This window comes from Montipora capricornis, chromosome 8 (genome assembly GCF_036669925.1).
Source record: "Montipora capricornis isolate CH-2021 chromosome 8, ASM3666992v2, whole genome shotgun sequence".
NCBI lineage: Eukaryota > Metazoa > Cnidaria > Anthozoa > Scleractinia > Acroporidae > Montipora > Montipora capricornis.
This window is the reverse complement of record NC_090890.1, coordinates 2,679,851-2,698,401: the sequence shown is the minus strand read 5'-3', so window position 1 is coordinate 2,698,401 and position 18,551 is coordinate 2,679,851. Positions and strand designations below refer to the sequence as shown.

Genomic DNA, 18,551 nt, shown 5'->3' with positions numbered 1-18,551 from the left:
GCTCTTCATTTCCTCAGCAGCACAACATGGACTTTCCAACATGTTGTTCTTTGCGAACTGAACAGACGTATTCACAATAAAATTATGTTAACAATATTCAGTTTCGATATGTGAGATTAATCTTGTTGTTAATGGTTCAGTTTAGCTTCTGTTTGCATTTTGTCTTCATCGATCAATCCCTTAATTATCATTCCTCTTAATTTTCACACCGGTTAAGCTTTTATCTCCCATTCGATCTTTTCCAGCCCTGAAAATATCTGGTTAGTTTAGGCTGACTTTGGCATACATTTGAAACTGTAAAATGTTCTTAAGACCCTTTTATCAATGTTTCGATACCTAAAACTTAACAGATCCTTACAAGCAGCCCTAACCGCTAAACTGGCATCTGACAGACCTTACTAATAATTAAAATGTCGAAAGCCTACGTACACAAACACCACGAACAAATTTTCAATAACAAGTGCTTTATTTCAAATTTAAATGATTAAGCACTGTGACCTTTGACGAGATTGAAAATAAAAATCATTCACTATGTATTACAGGAAAAAATCGTAAAAGTGGAGTTCCTTTCAATTAAAATTCGACCAAAAAAATGACAGTCGTTGCCATGGCAACTTGCACAATCGAAAGCACCTGTAATTTACGTAGGCCAAAAATATAATGCAGAGCCTTTGTCGTGTATCTACGAAAAGGATTCAATTTCACAAAACATGACGAGCTGAAAAGTTAAAATTTTTCCCAGTGGTTCTTTTGTCTTTTCAAGAAATTTAAGCGAATGAATCCTTCGCGGTATGGCAAATCCTCCTTGGAATAGAGGACCAGTACAGCCTCCATCAATATCCAACGGACGCAAAAGGTACTTTTTTGTTAGTTTCAGCTCTATTTTCGGAGAAAAAAAGACTGTATCGCTATTAAAACAAGAAATTTAAATTTTAGATGCTTTGTAGAATCGTAATATTCGTGATGATCGCGACTTTAAAATATATAATTCAAATTACCGCATATGACTGAGCCTCAGGTGACCAATGTCAATCGTACAATTTACAGTATAAATAACAGAGAAATGAAGACTTTTTCTTCAAGTCATAAATTCTAAAGAGTTAAAAGAAATCCACCGGTAATTGACCTCACAGAAAAAAGAATTTATTGCACTTGAAACCACCTAACGCAAAAAGAAACAGTTTCTTTTACCATGTTGAATAATAAAATTTCCATATGTACTAAGGATTCCTGAAATATGCTGGAAGACAAAACAAGGAGACTTCGATCAAGTTGTGAAGCCGGCGTTATTTTAATCTGCCCCTAACTTCTTTATTGGAAAAAAAAAGTAAAAAAACGAATGAACTTGGGTTCGAAATAAAATTTAAACTGGTGTGAAGCGATCTTTACATGTCGATATCGACGTGGTAACGATTGCTGCAGCATTTTAAAATGTATCTTATTCTTATTTGTTATGATAGCGATATATAGTTTGCTGAGCAGGATTTTTGACTCCATTAATTAGGGCCAGGGTTTGGCCGGAAAGTTATAAAAGGGAATCGAGGAATATCAGTTTGATATTACTCTTCTCGAAAATTCCAATTTCAGTATTTTCTAGCTTCATCTTCCGGGATTTTCTTTGATAACCTTCGATGATTTTTTGAAAGCTCCGATCTGAATCGCACGCTGAATTAACGAGTCATCCATTGTCGGTTCCGTTCCGGCATTAAAAAATCTTAGTTTGTATCAGCAATTCTGGGCTTTCTGAGTTTCACTTTCGCCTTGATGACAGGCGCCCAAGTTTTGGGTCTAATTTATCTCTGTGTATTTTTCGTTTGCACGGCTTCTATTCTATCACGATTATTTTTACTCAGTAGTGTTATTCATTTAACGGTTTAAGATGTTGTTAGGACATTCAATTCGGATTCGATCCAAGGTTTGTAAAAGAAATTGCGTCTTATCATCAGTGTGACGCATCTCTACTGATTTGACGGACGTTATGCAAATATGCCAAGGTTAATGATAAATTGTCATCATCGAACAGTTTTCTAATTTAAAGTTTTCGGTCCTATCCTACTCCTATATATTCTCCACCCATACTTACAACGTCCGGATCGCCTAGTCTTCAATATATAGCAATGATTCATTGTTTCATAGGACTCTAGATCAACTATAATTTCCTATTTATATTCCAAAGCTGAGGGGAAGGTCTTGGTCGCTGAAAAATCTCATAAAATCGAAACAAACGAAACTGAATTTTGTGTTATCCTCTCCAAACACAAAGCATATACCACTATCAAGATCAGCTATCAATGAGTACGTAGAGTACTTCATCACCACCTGAATATAGATCTTCAAGTTAATTAGGAGAGCAGTCTTCCTTCATGACTAAAAAATGAATGTAAGAACTAAAGTACCTCCCTTATCATTCAAATGAAGGTGCAGTTCTTCATTTAGCAGGCACTTCAATGAAATGAAGTGAGTTATAGTACCATAGCTATATATAATTCAAAACCTTGAATTGAATATATCAACATTGCCACAACGCATCAAACTTATATTAAAGAATTAAACATCGATCTTCCAATAACTGCGAATCTTTTAGTATAGCTGTACTGAAGAAACCCGAGTTACGGCCGAACTGGCCTTCGTTTTACACATGATTTCGAGCACTGTTCACTAACAATGATTGGACCAAGCCTACAGAAAAATTAAAACAAAAGGTTTCAACTACGCCAAGGCCTTGAGTTACATCCCAAAGGCGGTTCCAAAACCAGTTGAAACCAAAGACAAAACTGATGCTTATTACAATTTTATCCTGGGTATATGCGGTTTCTTTGGAAATTTTCTATTTGCTTCTCCAACTTGCATTCACTTAATCAAATCATTTACCTCCCTGAAGAAGTTAGGCCGTGCCTGATGAAATATTGTGAAAAGTTAAAAAATATATATCCTCACAACCGAACAAGCTAGTCTTGCATTATTATTTTGTTTTGACTTAATTTATAGGTCGCAGTTCCAAAATAGGAGGTGTCTACGTTTTGATCTGGGAGGATCGCATAGCCGCTAAACAAAACTCCCTCTCTGGGTTTTACATATTTTGGTTTCTCTGAAATTCAGAACATTGAAGCGTTGTTAAAAAATCGAATTTTTTACAACGCTAGACAACGCTACGAGGAACTAGAAACTTTTTCCTTCCCTTTGCTCGCAAATTAAACATTCGGTGGAAAATTTCTGTGGCCTGTCGTATCACCTGCAAGTATCAGCATTTGTTGACAATCTTGTTGACAAGTATCAATTGAGATATGTTGGCAATCTTCGTGCTTTCAAGGCTCACTAAAAATCTATACTAAAAAAAAATTCTGACTCGGGAACTTCATTTGAAGTTATGTTTAATAAACGAGCAGCAGTGTTTTATCGGGGTTTAAAAACACGAAGAGTAGTCGAGTGTTTTTAGTCCCGATAAAACACGTGCTGAGAGTTTTTTTGAACGACTCCAAAAACATTCCACAAAAAACGTGTCCCTCTGGACTCAGAACAATGAAACAAGCTATGCCTTATTAGTATTCTTTATGTAAAGAATACTAACGCAACGAGGAGTGTTTCGTCAGGATTATATACACCCTTTTAATAAGTCTAATATATGCCGTTTTCCGCTAATGAAGTCAAACTCAAGCTTTTAAAATTTATTCAGAAATTTACAAAGGCTTCAAACAAGAAAAGAAATCGGAAAAGTTCTAGGCCTTTAATTTGTGCATTTCTAAATAAAATTTGAAAGCAAGAGTTCGACGTCATTTGTGGAAAACGGCATATATTAGACTTAATTAAAAGGGTGTATAAAGCTTTTTTACTTTTATCGGTGTTTTCATAGGCTGTTAGGTTCATGAATTATAAATGACTCTCGCATCTTGTTTTTTAAGGATGTTCTAAGAAGTCAATAAAGGAGATCTTAATAAATTATTATTATCATTATGATATCCGTTATTGTTGTCACTGTTATTGTCGACCATTACCATTGTCAGCGTTAAAAGACGTGTTTCACAAATTAATCCAAATTAACACCTTAAAGTTTAAAATACTGCTGATAAAGCTTCAGAGCTCTTGATCTTGCTTTTATTTTGCGTGTTCTCCGAAAAAAGGAATTCACAGTCCCTCGATTTGAACTGGAGAAAACAGATCAAACATATTAGATCTAATTCGTAACACAAATGGCGCTGACATGCGAAAACTGCAACGCCTGAAAAACCCCGAAAAGTTTTTGTTTTTATGCCAGGACACTGGTAACTCCGAGTTGCGAATGACCTGCTCACGGTGTGGCTTGTTCAACGACCCAAAGATTTTATGGACAAAAGAGTTGTGCGATGGATCTCTTATCCGAGAAAACCATTTTCTAAGATGTACAGTGCATTTACAAAAATCAGCTGGAACTGACTTTGTCCCTTCATTCATTGCCTTTAATTTTATTCTTAGTGTCTTTGGCACTGAATAATTGATGGCAAATTGTGAATTACCGACACCTGCAGCTGCGCAATTTACGGCGAAGACTATTGATGAAATTTGTTATATGGGGAAACACACGATTCAGTCAGTCAGTTCTTCAGGTTCTCTGCGGTCTAACTCTCTTTTGTTTTCATGACAGGCGTCATTGACAAGTTCGGGTATTTCTGTTGTTGTTGTTTTTTTTAAAGTGGTGACAGGCTGTAAACAAGCAGCGCGGAAAAATTCATTTAAATTGGAACCCAAAGAGAATTTCCCTGAAATGAGCGCCAAACATTGCGCCAAACAAATTTGCGTATCGACGGCAACCTAGGCAAAAGAGCCAATCACTACCCCCCTTTCATTGCAAACAAACATGGCGGACGATTAGTTGGGTTTTATGCGAATGAGCCTTTAATGTTCCTTGCATCGCGATTCATGAGTGAATTTATGTCTTAACCGTGCTAGGCAAAGCTTTCAAGATGGACGTAAGGTTGGTTTGTTTTGAAAGGGATCCCTAGCTTCGGACTTTAAAGAGGCTCGATTTATTTCATTGAGTGTCCCAAAGTTATACTCCTCCAATTTTACTTAGGTTTACACTTTTCTTTTGTGTTTGTTTTTTTTTTCACCTGTTATATTGTTATATTTATGCTCATGTTGAATTGGATCTAATTTATTGATCTGAATCGACTTCAGCTTATTAAACATTTCCACAGATCAAAAGTCTTTAGAACTACAATGTCGTCCTTATATTGTCTGGGCGCTATAGATTACAGTTAAAAGGTTTTTGTTACAGAATACTAACATTTATAATTATGGTCGGTATTACATATTAAATACTGACTGGAAAATAGGCCATAAATCATGGTTGTGAAACTGGTATGAAACCAGGCGGTTGCAGTGCCATTTCAGACAGAATACTGAAAAACACCACTCGACTCATGAATACAAATTGAACAAAAGTGAAAACAAAATTTCCTACTTAGATGTAGTATATTAGGTAATCGCAAGGGGTCAAGTAAAATTATGGATTAATAGACAAGTTCACGCTCTTGATTGCATCATGGGTAATCAGGGCAACATGGCGGGAAATTCAAAGGTTTGTATGGAAATTCAAAGCAAAATATACTGTACATGACTCTATTTTATAGATTTTCGCCTTTATAAACCAAACAAGTAAGTTCATGTTCACAACTGAGATGAACTAGACTTGGTATCCGTTCTTTGGAATTCCTAAATATTGTTTTTTTTGTCTCCATACATTCTCTGTAATTTTTTGCCTTTGATATAATTTCTACAATAGCCATTCTCTCCAAACTTATTCTACCGCACCTTTGAGCATATATCTTCTGTTTTGGAAAATAAAAAGCCCAACATTGCATATCATGAATACTTTTCATCATAGTTAAGAACGCAGCTTAAGCAGTTAGTTCTGCAGTCAAAAATAAAGTTTGGTCCAAATATCGAGAAAAATCAAAACAAAGCAAAATGACTTATGCCAATCTGAACATGTGTATCATATCAGTTAACAATAAAATTTTGAACTATGTTAATTAAAAAAAAATTATTGGAATATTTTCTCAACAGGGCAACGGGAGGACCACAAGGCTATCCGTTACCAGCGATAGCTGGTTCTTCAGAGAAGGTGGGCCGCCGAAACAGCCCAATCCAAGAGGGAGGGCGTATAAGACATCTTGAGGGAAGAGTAAATTTAGGTGAACAGTCAAATAAAGCACTTTTAGAGGAACTTGTGCGATTACAGGGAGAGCTTAAAGGGAGTATACGACGCAACGAAGACACTTTGAGAGAGGAAAGAGAAGAAAGACTTATACTTGCAGAAAAAATTCAAGCAGGGAATAATTTATACACGCAAATGATGATGCGTATGGCACGTGCTGAAGAAAAAATTGAATCTGAACACAATACTGTAGGATCCTTAGTTAACCACACCAAAGAAGTGGAACAAGCTCTAATGGGAAATCAACAGCAGTTGTTGAGCAGACGAGAGCAGATAACAGTTCATGTTGAGCGTTTGAAAGATGATTTAGAGGACACAAGGGAAAATTATGAGCAGCTTCAAAAAAATATGAGAGCTTTGACAGATGATGTCAGAACAATGAAAAGTAAACATGAAGTACAAGTGGTTCAGTTTGGGACTGTGGTACAGGAAATTAGGCAGAGAATAAAGAAGATTGAGAGTGATACTGGCACAGCTGTAAGTGCAGATGGTTACATACTTACATTTGTCTTGTAGCATAATTACAAAATTCTTGGATAGAGTCATCCCAAATAAACTTGTGTATTCTTGCCTTTCTGTGAAACATGCATGTATTTCAGCTCACACCTAGTTGACAAGAACATAGATTTATTGGTAAAACTTGGAACCTACAAGAGTGTTGGCCTGATCCTAAGTAGGAGCTGTAAAGAGTTAACATTATAAACCTGAACCTTGTGGAAATCTGTGAGTTACTGTTTGCTCAAGTTTTACAAATTTCTCCACCTATAGAGCGGATGCCCCAAGATATAGATAGATTGATATGTTTAATTCCAACTATTGCAGTGTAAACTGTATTACAGTTGTTCATCAACTTGAAGGTAAATAGGCCAAGCTATGCAACATTGTAACAAAATATCGCAAAACTTTTGGTTGTGACTTGAGGTTTCAGTGCCTTAGTTTGCAATCCTAGGTCTTATTATATAATAAGTGGTAACCATCATCAGATACACCTCTACCTTCCAGGTGATCTGGTGACGTAATTTGGAGGACTGGGAAGAAAAATTTTAACGCCGTATCCCACAACCGTGCACAGCCTTAGGTGTTATTTCCAAACTCCCTGCAGTATTTCCATCGCCAAAACTCAACAGATCATTCAGTGTCTACCACATTTTCTGTTACTGAATGAACATTCAAGTAGACCCGAAGTAGACATGCCTCTGCCATGTTGAATTTGAAAATAAGGCCGCGCACGGTTGTAGGATACGGCGTTAAAATTTTTCTCCCCAGTCCTCCGAGTTACGTCACCAGATCACCTGGTTATTATTAAGCACAATTGCTAATTAGTATAGGTAATCACATGAGGCCGAGTACTATTAAGGATTAATTGCACGAGTGTTTTGGAAATTTTGGAAATATTTCCAAAACACAAGTGCAATTAATCCTTAATAGTACGAGGACTCATGCGATTACTTGTTTATCAATAATTGGCAAAATTACTCTTGATTACCAAAAATGCCCTCGATTACCAAAAATGCCCTCGATTAAGAAAAATGCCCTCTGTCTCAGCCAATCAGCGCTCAGTAATTTTGCCCTTTATTGATGAATAGTGGAATCATTCCCATTGGCTTGTTGACAAATTTAATGCAGGCCTGCTCTATGCGAACAGACAGGCACTCCAGACCAGTTGAATTGAGAGCATCAACTGAAGATAACTAAGGGCCGATTTACACGATACGATTTGGTTGCATGCGACAAGCTCACGACGGGCCTACGACATGACTTACGATTGTCGCAACATGTTTTAAAATGCTACGACATTTTTTCTGACGTACACAACAATCGTAAATCATGTCGTGGGCCTGTCGAAAGCCGTTGTTGCATGCGACAAAGTCGTACGGAACCATGTAAATCGGCCCTAAGATTAGGGAGAGTAATCTTTAAGGCCTTCTTTTGTATAGATTGTATAGCAGAGGCTAGACTATAGTCTGGTAAGTCTCAGACCATACTGGCGAGGCATATTCCAAGACTGATCTTATAAATGAACAGTCAGTAGATCTGAACAGGGTCATAGATTTCTACTCCTGGTTTTTTCAGGAGTCTGATAGCATCAAGTCACTTTTTAGCCTTCTTAAATATATAATTAATATCCATATTCCAGGTTAGGTCTTCACTAATATGCACCCCAAAAATTTTGTAAGTAGACATTATTTCAATGGTGGTCCCAACAGGAATGTTCTTCTTTGCTTGGTTTTTCTTTGAAAAGCGCCACTCCAAAACATGTGAGCAACTTCAACATGATTATCAGAAGTCATAGAATTGTTTGCTCTGTTAAAAAGTGATGCAAGAAAAGCAAGGAGACAATTACTTGCAGACTCTTCCAGTCAAGGTTTAATGGGCTAGTGGTAGTAATTTACTCAAAACAGTGATCCAGTGTATATAATATTAAGCAAGGTCTCTTGAGGTGTTAGCCATCATTATTCAAAAAGTAATTGCTTGGTTTGGCAGAAAGCACGGCAGTTTAGGTGCCCTTTGAAATGAACTCAGCACTGCCATTATGCACCCTGCAAGCAGAGCCTTTCTTTTGCTTGCTCGATTTTGGCGTTCTCGAGAGAGGCTCTGCATGAATCGAGTATGATCTTTATTGAATATGCGCTGCATGTTGCCAGGATACAGTCTCGAACCCAAGCCTAATATGCCAGATCTCGCCGCCATCTTGGTTTTTCATGGTACAGCGGGCTCAATTATAACCATCGGTTTTGTCACTAAACGGACGCTCGCACTGGAATAACCGGTTTGACGAGAGAAAACAAGATTGACTAGTCCAGAAGCTCGGGCTGCGGCGGCTTCAAAGAGTTGACGCGATTCGGGCAGAGCCTACTTTTCTCCTCCTCAGTGAAGAAAAAGACAAAAGGAGGCTCTGCTCGCAGGGTGCCATTATGTCGCATATATTTAGAGTGCAATGGAAAATAATAGTTTTGTTTTTGGTCTTGAAATAATGGTAAAATTCCTAGAAATGAAAAGCACAAAATACAAGCACTATGCACTTAGGTATAAAGAAAATAAGGGTAACATGATGAAATCCATTTGAAGGATACTTTTTTACCCTTAGCATAGTGCTTTCATTAAGTTGCACCGTCCAGCTAAGAAGGTAAGCCCTTTTTCAATAGTTGTTATTATATTGATTTCATGTTTCAGTTGTCTTCCTTAAATAAGCATCGTGATGATCAAGACTCAAAAGAAGCCAGCACTTTTCAGTTCAAGAATGCCATTGAGGCCAGGTAGAAATGGGCTTTCAGGCTTATTGTACAAACCAATAAATTATTTTAAAAATAGAAGAACCGTAGCCAGGGTAAAACATATTAAAAAATTATTATAAAAAACGTTCACTGGCTATATACAGTTAAACACTTTCGAGCTTTCGGCTGTCAGGCTACAGCCTTCAATGGAAATTGAAGGCTGTAGCCTGACAGCCGAAAGCTCGAAAGTTTTTTAACTGTATATAGCCAGTGAACGTTTTTTATAATAATTTTTCAATAAATTATTGTTTACTTCCTGTTAATAAAAGAGCAGGAGTGTTTTATTGGGTTTTAAACCCACTAGACAAAGCCAACTAGACCTGATAAAGCAATTGACCTGTGAGTTTTTTGAATGGCCTCAAACACATTCCATAAAAAGCGTGTCTGACTGGAGTCCGAACAAATGTTCAAGTTTTGAAAGGAGAACATGGACCACTTTCATAAATGGTGACCATGTTTGCATTCTTTTGTAGATATGTTAATTAGACCTATTGCCCTTATTTTGAAACAAAAATTCTAGGCTAGAAAGGCTTATTAGCATTAAAACAAAAGAATATTTTACTTGGCCACCATTATGAAAGAGGTTTATTATGATGAAAGAAAAACAAGCTAACCCTTATTAGTCTGTATAAAGAATTCTACTAAGGAATGTTTAATTATCAGTTTTTAAAGTGCATGCATTTTACATTTTTTGAGTGATCTGATCTATATTATAGGCTATTTTGCTCATGAATTATTAATGAGTTGTTTTTGGTGAAGTTTAAAGAACTCTTTTTTTGTTTGCAGATTAGCTGATATGAAAGAGATAACTTTAGAACTCAGAAGACGTATTGAAACAGAGGAGAACGAGAGGAGGATTGCAAACCAGCAAAACCAACTCAAGTTAGTTGACAAATATATCCAATCCTAGCCTCAATTTTCGATTTAGTTGGCTCATACACTATGCGTAAGAGGTATATATTAGGTCAGTCCATCAGCAAAAGGAATTTTGTGTCACTCCCACATAATGGGTTTACCATTTTTTCGACACTTTTACAATCCCAACCTCTGTCAGTAACTCTGACTTTTAAGACATTTTGGCCTCACTAGGGCTGTAATTTTGATATCATGCAACTTTTCATAGATTCACCAACAATTTGCTGGTCAGGTAGTAGCAAGGCCTATATGAGGACTTGACCCAATAAAGAACAGTAAAATACATTGAACCTAATTAATTGCAAACAACATACAAGATAAAGGAGCTGACAAAAATTGTGTTAAATTAAGTTTATCACAGTGTTCAAATTACAAGACTAGTATTAAGGACGGTGCCCACTATTGTTATTACGCATATACGTTCTGCGCGTCTCCAGATACTCGGATTTCCTATCGGTGATGCTTACTAATGCTGGGATATTTTTGCGTGGTTTAAAACTATGCAGAGAAAGTAGATCTTAGTAAGTACTCTTGGTATCCAAAAAGAAAATTGGGGGTAACCATGCATTCTTTAGAGATAATTGAGCTTCAATTTGAGAAAGAACGCCATACATTGCTTTGTATTTTAGAGCTTTATACAAATATTGTTCATGAATTATCTTTGGAAAATGCGTGGTTACCCCCAATTTTCTTTTTTGGATTTCAATAACACTTGGGAAGATCTACCTTTCCTGCATAATCATAAATCGGGACAAAAATACCTTTGAATTAGTAGGCACACAGTCCTTAAGGAGATCCTCTTAGATGGCAAGGCTTTGAGGGGACTTATTGCTTGTTAATTATTAATATTGACAGAGAGCAAGAGGTCGTCATATGAAAGTGAGACAAAACTGGTCTGACTTGTCAGTTGGATTAATATTAATTTTCTTGTGGTAGTCTTGAGCAGTTGAAAGCAGTTGTACAGGAAAGTAACCTCAAGAGGGAGGAAGAAATGTATGCAACTACCATGAACTCCAAGGAGAGAGAAAACCTTCTGGAAAATGAAAGAAATATGATTTCCAGTAAACTGGCAGAAATTAATGAAGAGCAAAACAAAAAGATGTTACAGAAAGAGATTCGACTCAGAGAGGATGCTCAAGCTAAATTTGTCTTGTTAGAGAAGGTAAGAATAGTACCATTTAGCAACTATTCACCGAAGTGAAGATGGTTAGTGGTGAATGGTTGTTTTAGTATATACTAAAACAGTGAGATAATACAGCACAAAAAGATGATTTTAACTCAGTTATTACTGCAAAGATTGCAATATTTTTGGGTGCAAATTGCGTGCGAATTGCCTGGAGGTGAATAGCAAAGGATATCTGGAGTTTGAGTAGCCGATCAGCACGCACGTTCATTGCTATCCACTGTTTTAGTACTAATTTATACTAATACAAGATAGCATAGTTGAATTACTGGCAATGGAGATTCTTCAACTCAATTGTATGTTGTCTTGAACATGAATCCTCTATAAACTTATTTGAAGTACTTTCAGGGGTTCTTGTTGGAGGTCATGCTGCCGATCTCAAAGAACATATCAGTGTGATTGACTGCTGATAAGGTTGTTTTGACTGGTATTCAATCCATGACAACACTTTTGTACGTAACACACGAAAAACCATGATACAATATAATTTTTTTGCTAGTTGAACTTTCCAGGTGTGAGTTATTCTACAGTAAATAAGTTCAGTCATTTCTTTTCTGAAAGGACACAAAAAACTCTTCAAACTGTGTGGGAATAACTTATTTGGATACAGTATCTGCAGTGAGACATTCATGTTATTGCTGTTGTTGCCCATTTGCTTGCATACTACTGTGTACCAGTAAAATGTGATTGTAGCTCTCATCTTAGCTCATTGTACTGCATTCTACAGAATTACTGTCAAGTTATCGGCAATGCATTATAATTCGTAAGCCTTACGTTTGCTCTAGAGTTTATCAGACAGTAAAAAATGAGTACTTTTTTATTTTTCCATAATTCTCACTCCTTCAGGTCACATCCCCAAGGCTGACTGGGCTTGAGGGGTTTTCATATATCTGTTCATTCAATGAATATTGATATCAATTCACATCAGTCTCTGTGTCCTCCAAAGTTACATGTACTGTCAAGTCAGACCAAGAGTTTCTCAGTATTTTTATCATAGTCTCATTCCCTGTGTTATTTGAATATTTCAAATAACATAAGTTTGTTTGTTGCTTCTCTACTCTGCTCTGCTGTACTCCCGTTTTCCCCTGTCCCCAAACACCAACATTTGATTTGATTTGCATTAATTTGTTGATTTCAGTTTACAGTGCCCCCAATTAGTACTCCAGTGCTAGAAGACTAAACACTTAAATAAAGTTCCTTTCGTTTCCTTTCAGAGGTTGCGAGAGGAGCAAGCAGCAAGACTGGTATTTGAGAGATCAGTAAGAGAGGAAATGGAAAAACGTTGGCAGTCGCTCAAAGCTTATGTTGATGAGGAAGCACATTCCATCAGACAGTCAGAAAAGGTAAATTCTCGAGCTGTTTTTTTTGCCATCCTTCGGTAACAGGTATTTAAAGGCTTTTAACTTCCCTTGGGTTGATATTTTGTTGTCTCTATTCTCAGGTTTAGCAATAGATGACACTCTGTAGTCCAATATCGTTTTGTCTCACTCCTAGCATGTTTGCTTGCCGTGATAGTTTGTTAGGTTTTGAAAGCCCAATGGCCTGCAAACCCAGTTGTATTTCCGGCGGTCGTTTCCCTCCCCTGACAAATATTTTGGGGGAGAGAAACAACTGTCGGAAATAAGTCTGTTTTCGGTGGCTAAAAGGCCATTGGTAAAGTTGGTAAACACTACCAGCTTTATTCTGTTCTTCATCCATGATGTTTTCTCTTATCACATCCTCATGTGCAACACCACTGAAACATAAGTTAAAGTGGCTGTCCTTCCAAAATCGTGGTTTACTACTTTAACTGGTGTCTTGACAAACAGTTCTCATGCTGAAACCTTTTGGAAAGAAACAGCTCACAGCAGTGCTTGTCCTTAAAAATCATTCTACTTAATTTAATTACACATTCTAAGTAATAATAATAATAATAATAATAATAATAATAATAATAATAATAATAATAATAATAATAATGATGATGATGATGATGATAATAGTACCGGTAATAACAATGATTTTATTGCAGTAATCTGCCCACATTTTGCATAGACCATTCTTCTCAGTCTTTGGACACACATAAAGAAAGCCTTTGTGCATGCAGCAAGAATATAGGCCTGGATTAAAAAATTATTGTTGAAAAAAAAGCCCTCTCTGAAATAATCATTGTTTTTCATGTCCTGTCCTTTGCACGTCACTTTTAATAAGCCGGGCACACACTAGAGCTATCAGCTTTACTGTTGGTTTAGTTCCCCCAGTGTGCAATGTGCAGGTACAAAACACAGGTCACAGGTCATTGTTTTACCAAAACAGAACCAACCCTAACCATTTACCAATCTTAACATTAGGCGTAAGGTTAGCTTTAATGAATGTTTAGGATTCTTTCTGTATTGGTAAAACAATGACCTGTGACCTGTGTTTTGTACCTGCTGGTGTGTGGCGGCGTTTTCAGCGCTTTTCGTGACGCATGCCATTGGCAAATTGAATGTTCAACATGTTGAATAATTTTCGGCATGATTGAACATTTCCTCCTAGTGTGCGCATGTAAAAAGTTATTACCTTAGGCTTACACCAAGACACATGCGTATCAATGTGAAGCATGGCTGATACAGTGGGCGAAGAACAATACTCAAGCTTAGACTCCAGCTGATCAGATGAAGAAGAAAATTTACTTTTACTTCTCTAACCGTGACGAAGACAAAGATGTTTTAGAGCTGCCAATAGAAAGCCATGGACAAAGCCATTTCTTGGAAAGATTTGTCACATAACTCTTCATTTTTAAATTTAGGACATCTTACGTCGTATGGACAAGGATCATTTGTCTTATCTCCAACACTACTCATTTGTCTTGGTGTAAGATGGTAAGGCGATAGCTTTTCACTCGCACATACTTGGAGGAAATGTTGACTCGTGCCTAAAATTATTCAACATATTGAGTATTCGGTGCCAGTGGCACGTGTGACTAGAAGCACTGAAAATGATGTGGCCCATTGGGGGAACTTGCCCCCAAAATTTTTAACAAGTAAAAAAAAAAAACAAAAACATTCAAAAGAAATTCAAAACAGAAATAAAAAATAAAAATAAAATTGAAAAAACATATTTGAAATCCAAAGAAGTAAAAGGAAATTAAAAAAATCAAAAAGGAAATCAAAAATATTGTAGAAAATCTTTTTAAAAAATTTCTGCATGCAGGACAAAATTTTTGAATATATATATCAGAATATCATTTATTAGCGGTGGCGGTAGAAGTAAGACATTAAAAATAACATTAAAAAGCCATTAAAATACAATAATGAAAATTGCGTGGTTATTTTCTTTAAAAATCAGAGAAAAGAATGCTCACAGATTTTTCCACAACTTGTAGAAAATTTTGTTAATTAACCATTCAATTTGGTTAAACACAGGGCTGGCGTTTTATGGGTAAAAAATTGGCATTGGGAAGAAAAATTGGAAAATTAGGAAAATAAATATAAAAATCAGAAAAAAAATTCCTGAAATCCAAAAATAAAAAATAAAAAACAAGAAACAGAAATGAGGAAACAAGAAAAAAAGATGAAGAGGAATGGCAACAATATGGAAAAAGAAATGCAAAAAGAAGAATTAAATGAAAATTTACGTAAAATAGTCAAATTGCTGGTATCAAATTAATTGAAAAGAAAAAAAAATGAAGAAAAATAAATAGAAATTATAGGAAAATTCAGTATTGAAAGGATATACAAAAGAGGTTGAATTTGATCTTTCAAATATTAAAACAGAAAACGTTAATATTTATGATTTTGATTCACAAATTGAAAATAAATTTACTGATTTTGTAAGAAAACACTGAAACCTAAAAATTGTGGGAAGTATGAAAATAAATTTTCAAAGGGTTGAAATTGGAAATGATGAAAGATATGTTTATAGAGACTTTGAATATTACTTAAACACAAAAGCAAAAACTAAATGTTTATAGGAACATATGAATACATATTTTTGGAACAAATTTTAGTAGCTGGGTTTGATTTCAAATTTGCTCAATTAACAGCTAATTCAAGCAATCTTGGAATTGATAAAATGTTGGAATTAAAAGTACACACACAAAATAAATCCTTTTAAAGGTGGAAAATACTTACACCTTTACCAAAATTTATTGCAGATAAAAAAGCAGTAATAAATATGAGAAATAACTATAATCCTTGTTTTAAATGGGATCTATTAATCCAAAAGAAAAAAAGGCACAAAATAAGGTGAGAATATTAAAATACAAACGAAAAACGTTTGATAAAGGTTACACACCTAATTGGACAGAAGAAATATTTGTTGTTAATAAAATACAACCCACAAAACCCATTACTTGTAAATTAGTTGAGATGGTCGAAAAATATCAGGTAGCTTTTATAAAAAAAAAATGCAAAAAACAAATCGGGAAATATATAGAATTATCGAGAAAGTAATTTTAAAAAAGAATAAAAATAAAGCGTTTGTAAAACTGAAAGGTTATCCAGATAAATTTAATTCATGGGTAAAAATAAGTCAATTGAGAAAAATAATGTCTCCTCCAAACTCTCAGAGTTTAAACCTTTACATATAAATTTCGCTGGTTTATTTTAGTTTTTAAAAATTTCTGAGGCACTTTTTTTCTGATTTTCGGAGAAAATAGCCACACAATTTTCATTATTGTATTTTAATGTGTTTTCAATGTCTTACTTACATACATACGTACATAATACTTTATTTGAAACTCCCAATATGGGCTTTTCAGTTACAAGCAAATACAACAGAACAATAAGAATAAATTATGATAACAATGATGTAATAATAAAAAACTCCTGAGCTTTTCAGACATGTTTCGGCAGTTGCCTCTGCCATCTTCAGTGTGAAATGAACAATAAATTCTAGTGAAATATAAATACTAGAAAAATTACAATAATAATAGCAATAATTAAGACTATGACAATAGTAATTCAAAATTAAACCGAAAGCTTTAAATTAGCATGATAATTACAAGTGTGAATTCTTTTGATAATATCTTAAAAAACTACTTTGAGCGTAACTTCCACTGCTGCCGCTAATAAATGATATATTCATATATATTTGTCTTTTGTGACTTCAGTTCACTCAGTCACAGGCTCACTTGCTTCACTAGCTTGCCATCTCCCCTGCCCACGGGAAGTTTTCAAAACGATTTGTTACAACTTTTTGATTTTTTTAAATTCTGTTTGATTTATTTAATTTTTTTGAATTATTTTAGAATTATTTTTGGTTCTTTTTACTTTTTGAAAATTTTGGGGGCAATGTACAAAATTAAAGCCCGAGTTTCAATATTTGTATGAAAAAATCGACTTTTTCCGCTGTAAAATTAATGCTAAAATTAAGCCAATTTAAAGTGGCGATTTCTAGGACGCAGCCAAAATTTGCCAGTTACTCTTCTTTCCCTTCTACTTAATTCTTTTTATTTTTCTTCTAGTCCATATATGGTATGCAATGTTGGTTTCTCTTTCAGATGGCACAGGCAAGGGTTGATCAGAGTCTTGTACGTTTGAATGAGTCTATCTCATTACTGGAGAGGCAAATGGAGGAAGGAAGAAAAGGAATAGAACAAGTCTTACATGCTGAGATTACGTCACGGTACATTTATTTGACTGACTCACTCACTCCCTCACCTCCTCACAGACCTACTGACTGACTGACTCGCTCACTCACTCACTCACTCGCTCACTCGCTCACTCACTCACTCACTCACTCATCCACTCACTGACACTCACTCCGATGTTACCTTTTCTTTCTTTCATTTTTGCGTTCGACGAAGGAGAACGCATGTTAATCGTGTCAGTCCCGCGGGATGGCCCTCGGGTATCGATCACGATGCTAGACGATTTCAGCGTTTGGACGCCATCTTGGACTGGCAGACATGGCCTCGGTCACATGTGATAGTTTTACGGATTGCTGAAGGGAAGTCAAGTCCTTTTGGACGGTGTTAATACCTGGATGGGTGACCGTCCGGCACCTCGTTCTGTACACGCTGGGAAGTCACACTGTTAGGCTATCCACCAAGAAGGGCTACTGATATCCCACTAAACTGATGTTGCATTTTTATTAAAAACTGACCTACGGATATCAGATTTCCAGCATTTTCATTGGCTCGCCGGACACAGGCTATCAGTTCATATACCTGCTCTACCTAATATGGTCAAGGAACGCGTCACCATTAATGCGAGTTGAAAACATTTTTGCAGCTCTGAGAAAAAATGGCCGACAAAAGCCGTTTTGGACCAAAATTGACCGAGGCAGAAATCGATGCTTTAGTCGACGCGGAAGAGTTGTTGATCCTGGAGTTTTTAATAAAACAATTATGTTACTCGGGCTTGCTGGATATGAAGTGATTATATCAAGCTCGGCGCTACGCGCCTCGTAAGTTATCTATCACTTCATATCCAGCGCGCCCTTGTAGAATAATTGTTAAATAACACAAGTATTCCATAATTGTTTTTAATCAAAGTATTATCAACAAGATAACAGTCAAAATAGTGTGATACCTTCAGTAAGCCTGGTTTTCACTAGCTACGCAAGCACAAGTGCAAGCGTAAACACGAGCACAAGAGATTCGTGTCAAGTGGAAACGAACCATAACGCAATCACAAGCACACGACGGCAGAGACAAAGATTCAGTAGTTCCATGTCCCCACTTACAGCGCGGCACTGTCAATGGAATCTGGAACTTTGTCATTGGACGAACATCACGGCTTGCGTTGCGCTTGCGTTACGTCCCGTTTTCACACAACGCAAGCGAACTCAAGCATAAACGCAAGCACAAGGAAAAGGAAAAAATGTGATCCTTTCGCTTGTGCTTATGCTTGCTTCAGGTTCGTTTTCATGGTGTAATAAGCGCTATTGTGCTTGAGTTTATTCTTGTGCTTGTGATTGCGTCGCTAGTGAAAACCAGGCTTAGCCTGCGTAGCAAGCGTTTCGGTGGAAGATTTTTAATGTTTTGACCGCGCGAAAAATGGGGCGAGACACCGGCACC

General features: G+C 36.2%; 1 protein-coding gene across 3 annotated transcripts in view; it reads left to right on the top strand.

The window, feature by feature from the left end:
• Window positions 1–658: 658 nt before the first annotated feature.
• LOC138060439 (coiled-coil domain-containing protein 154-like) overlaps window positions 659–18,551 on the top strand; it is a 34,022-nt gene continuing 16,129 nt past the window's right edge. For 2 of the 3 annotated variants that reach the window (XM_068906205.1, XM_068906207.1), the window contains exons 1-7: window positions 659–856; window positions 6,043–6,670; window positions 9,368–9,450; window positions 10,255–10,350; window positions 11,320–11,545; window positions 12,781–12,909; window positions 17,031–17,155. In XM_068906205.1, the coding sequence (XP_068762306.1) occupies window positions 792–856; window positions 6,043–6,670; window positions 9,368–9,450; window positions 10,255–10,350; window positions 11,320–11,545; window positions 12,781–12,909; window positions 17,031–17,155 (1,352 nt within the window). In that variant the 5' untranslated portion in view covers window positions 659–791. Of the gene's footprint in view, window positions 857–4,826; window positions 4,949–6,042; window positions 6,671–9,367; window positions 9,451–10,254; window positions 10,351–11,319; window positions 11,546–12,780; window positions 12,910–17,030; window positions 17,156–18,551 lie in introns of those variants that run through there. The other variant, XM_068906206.1, reaches the window with a different exon arrangement.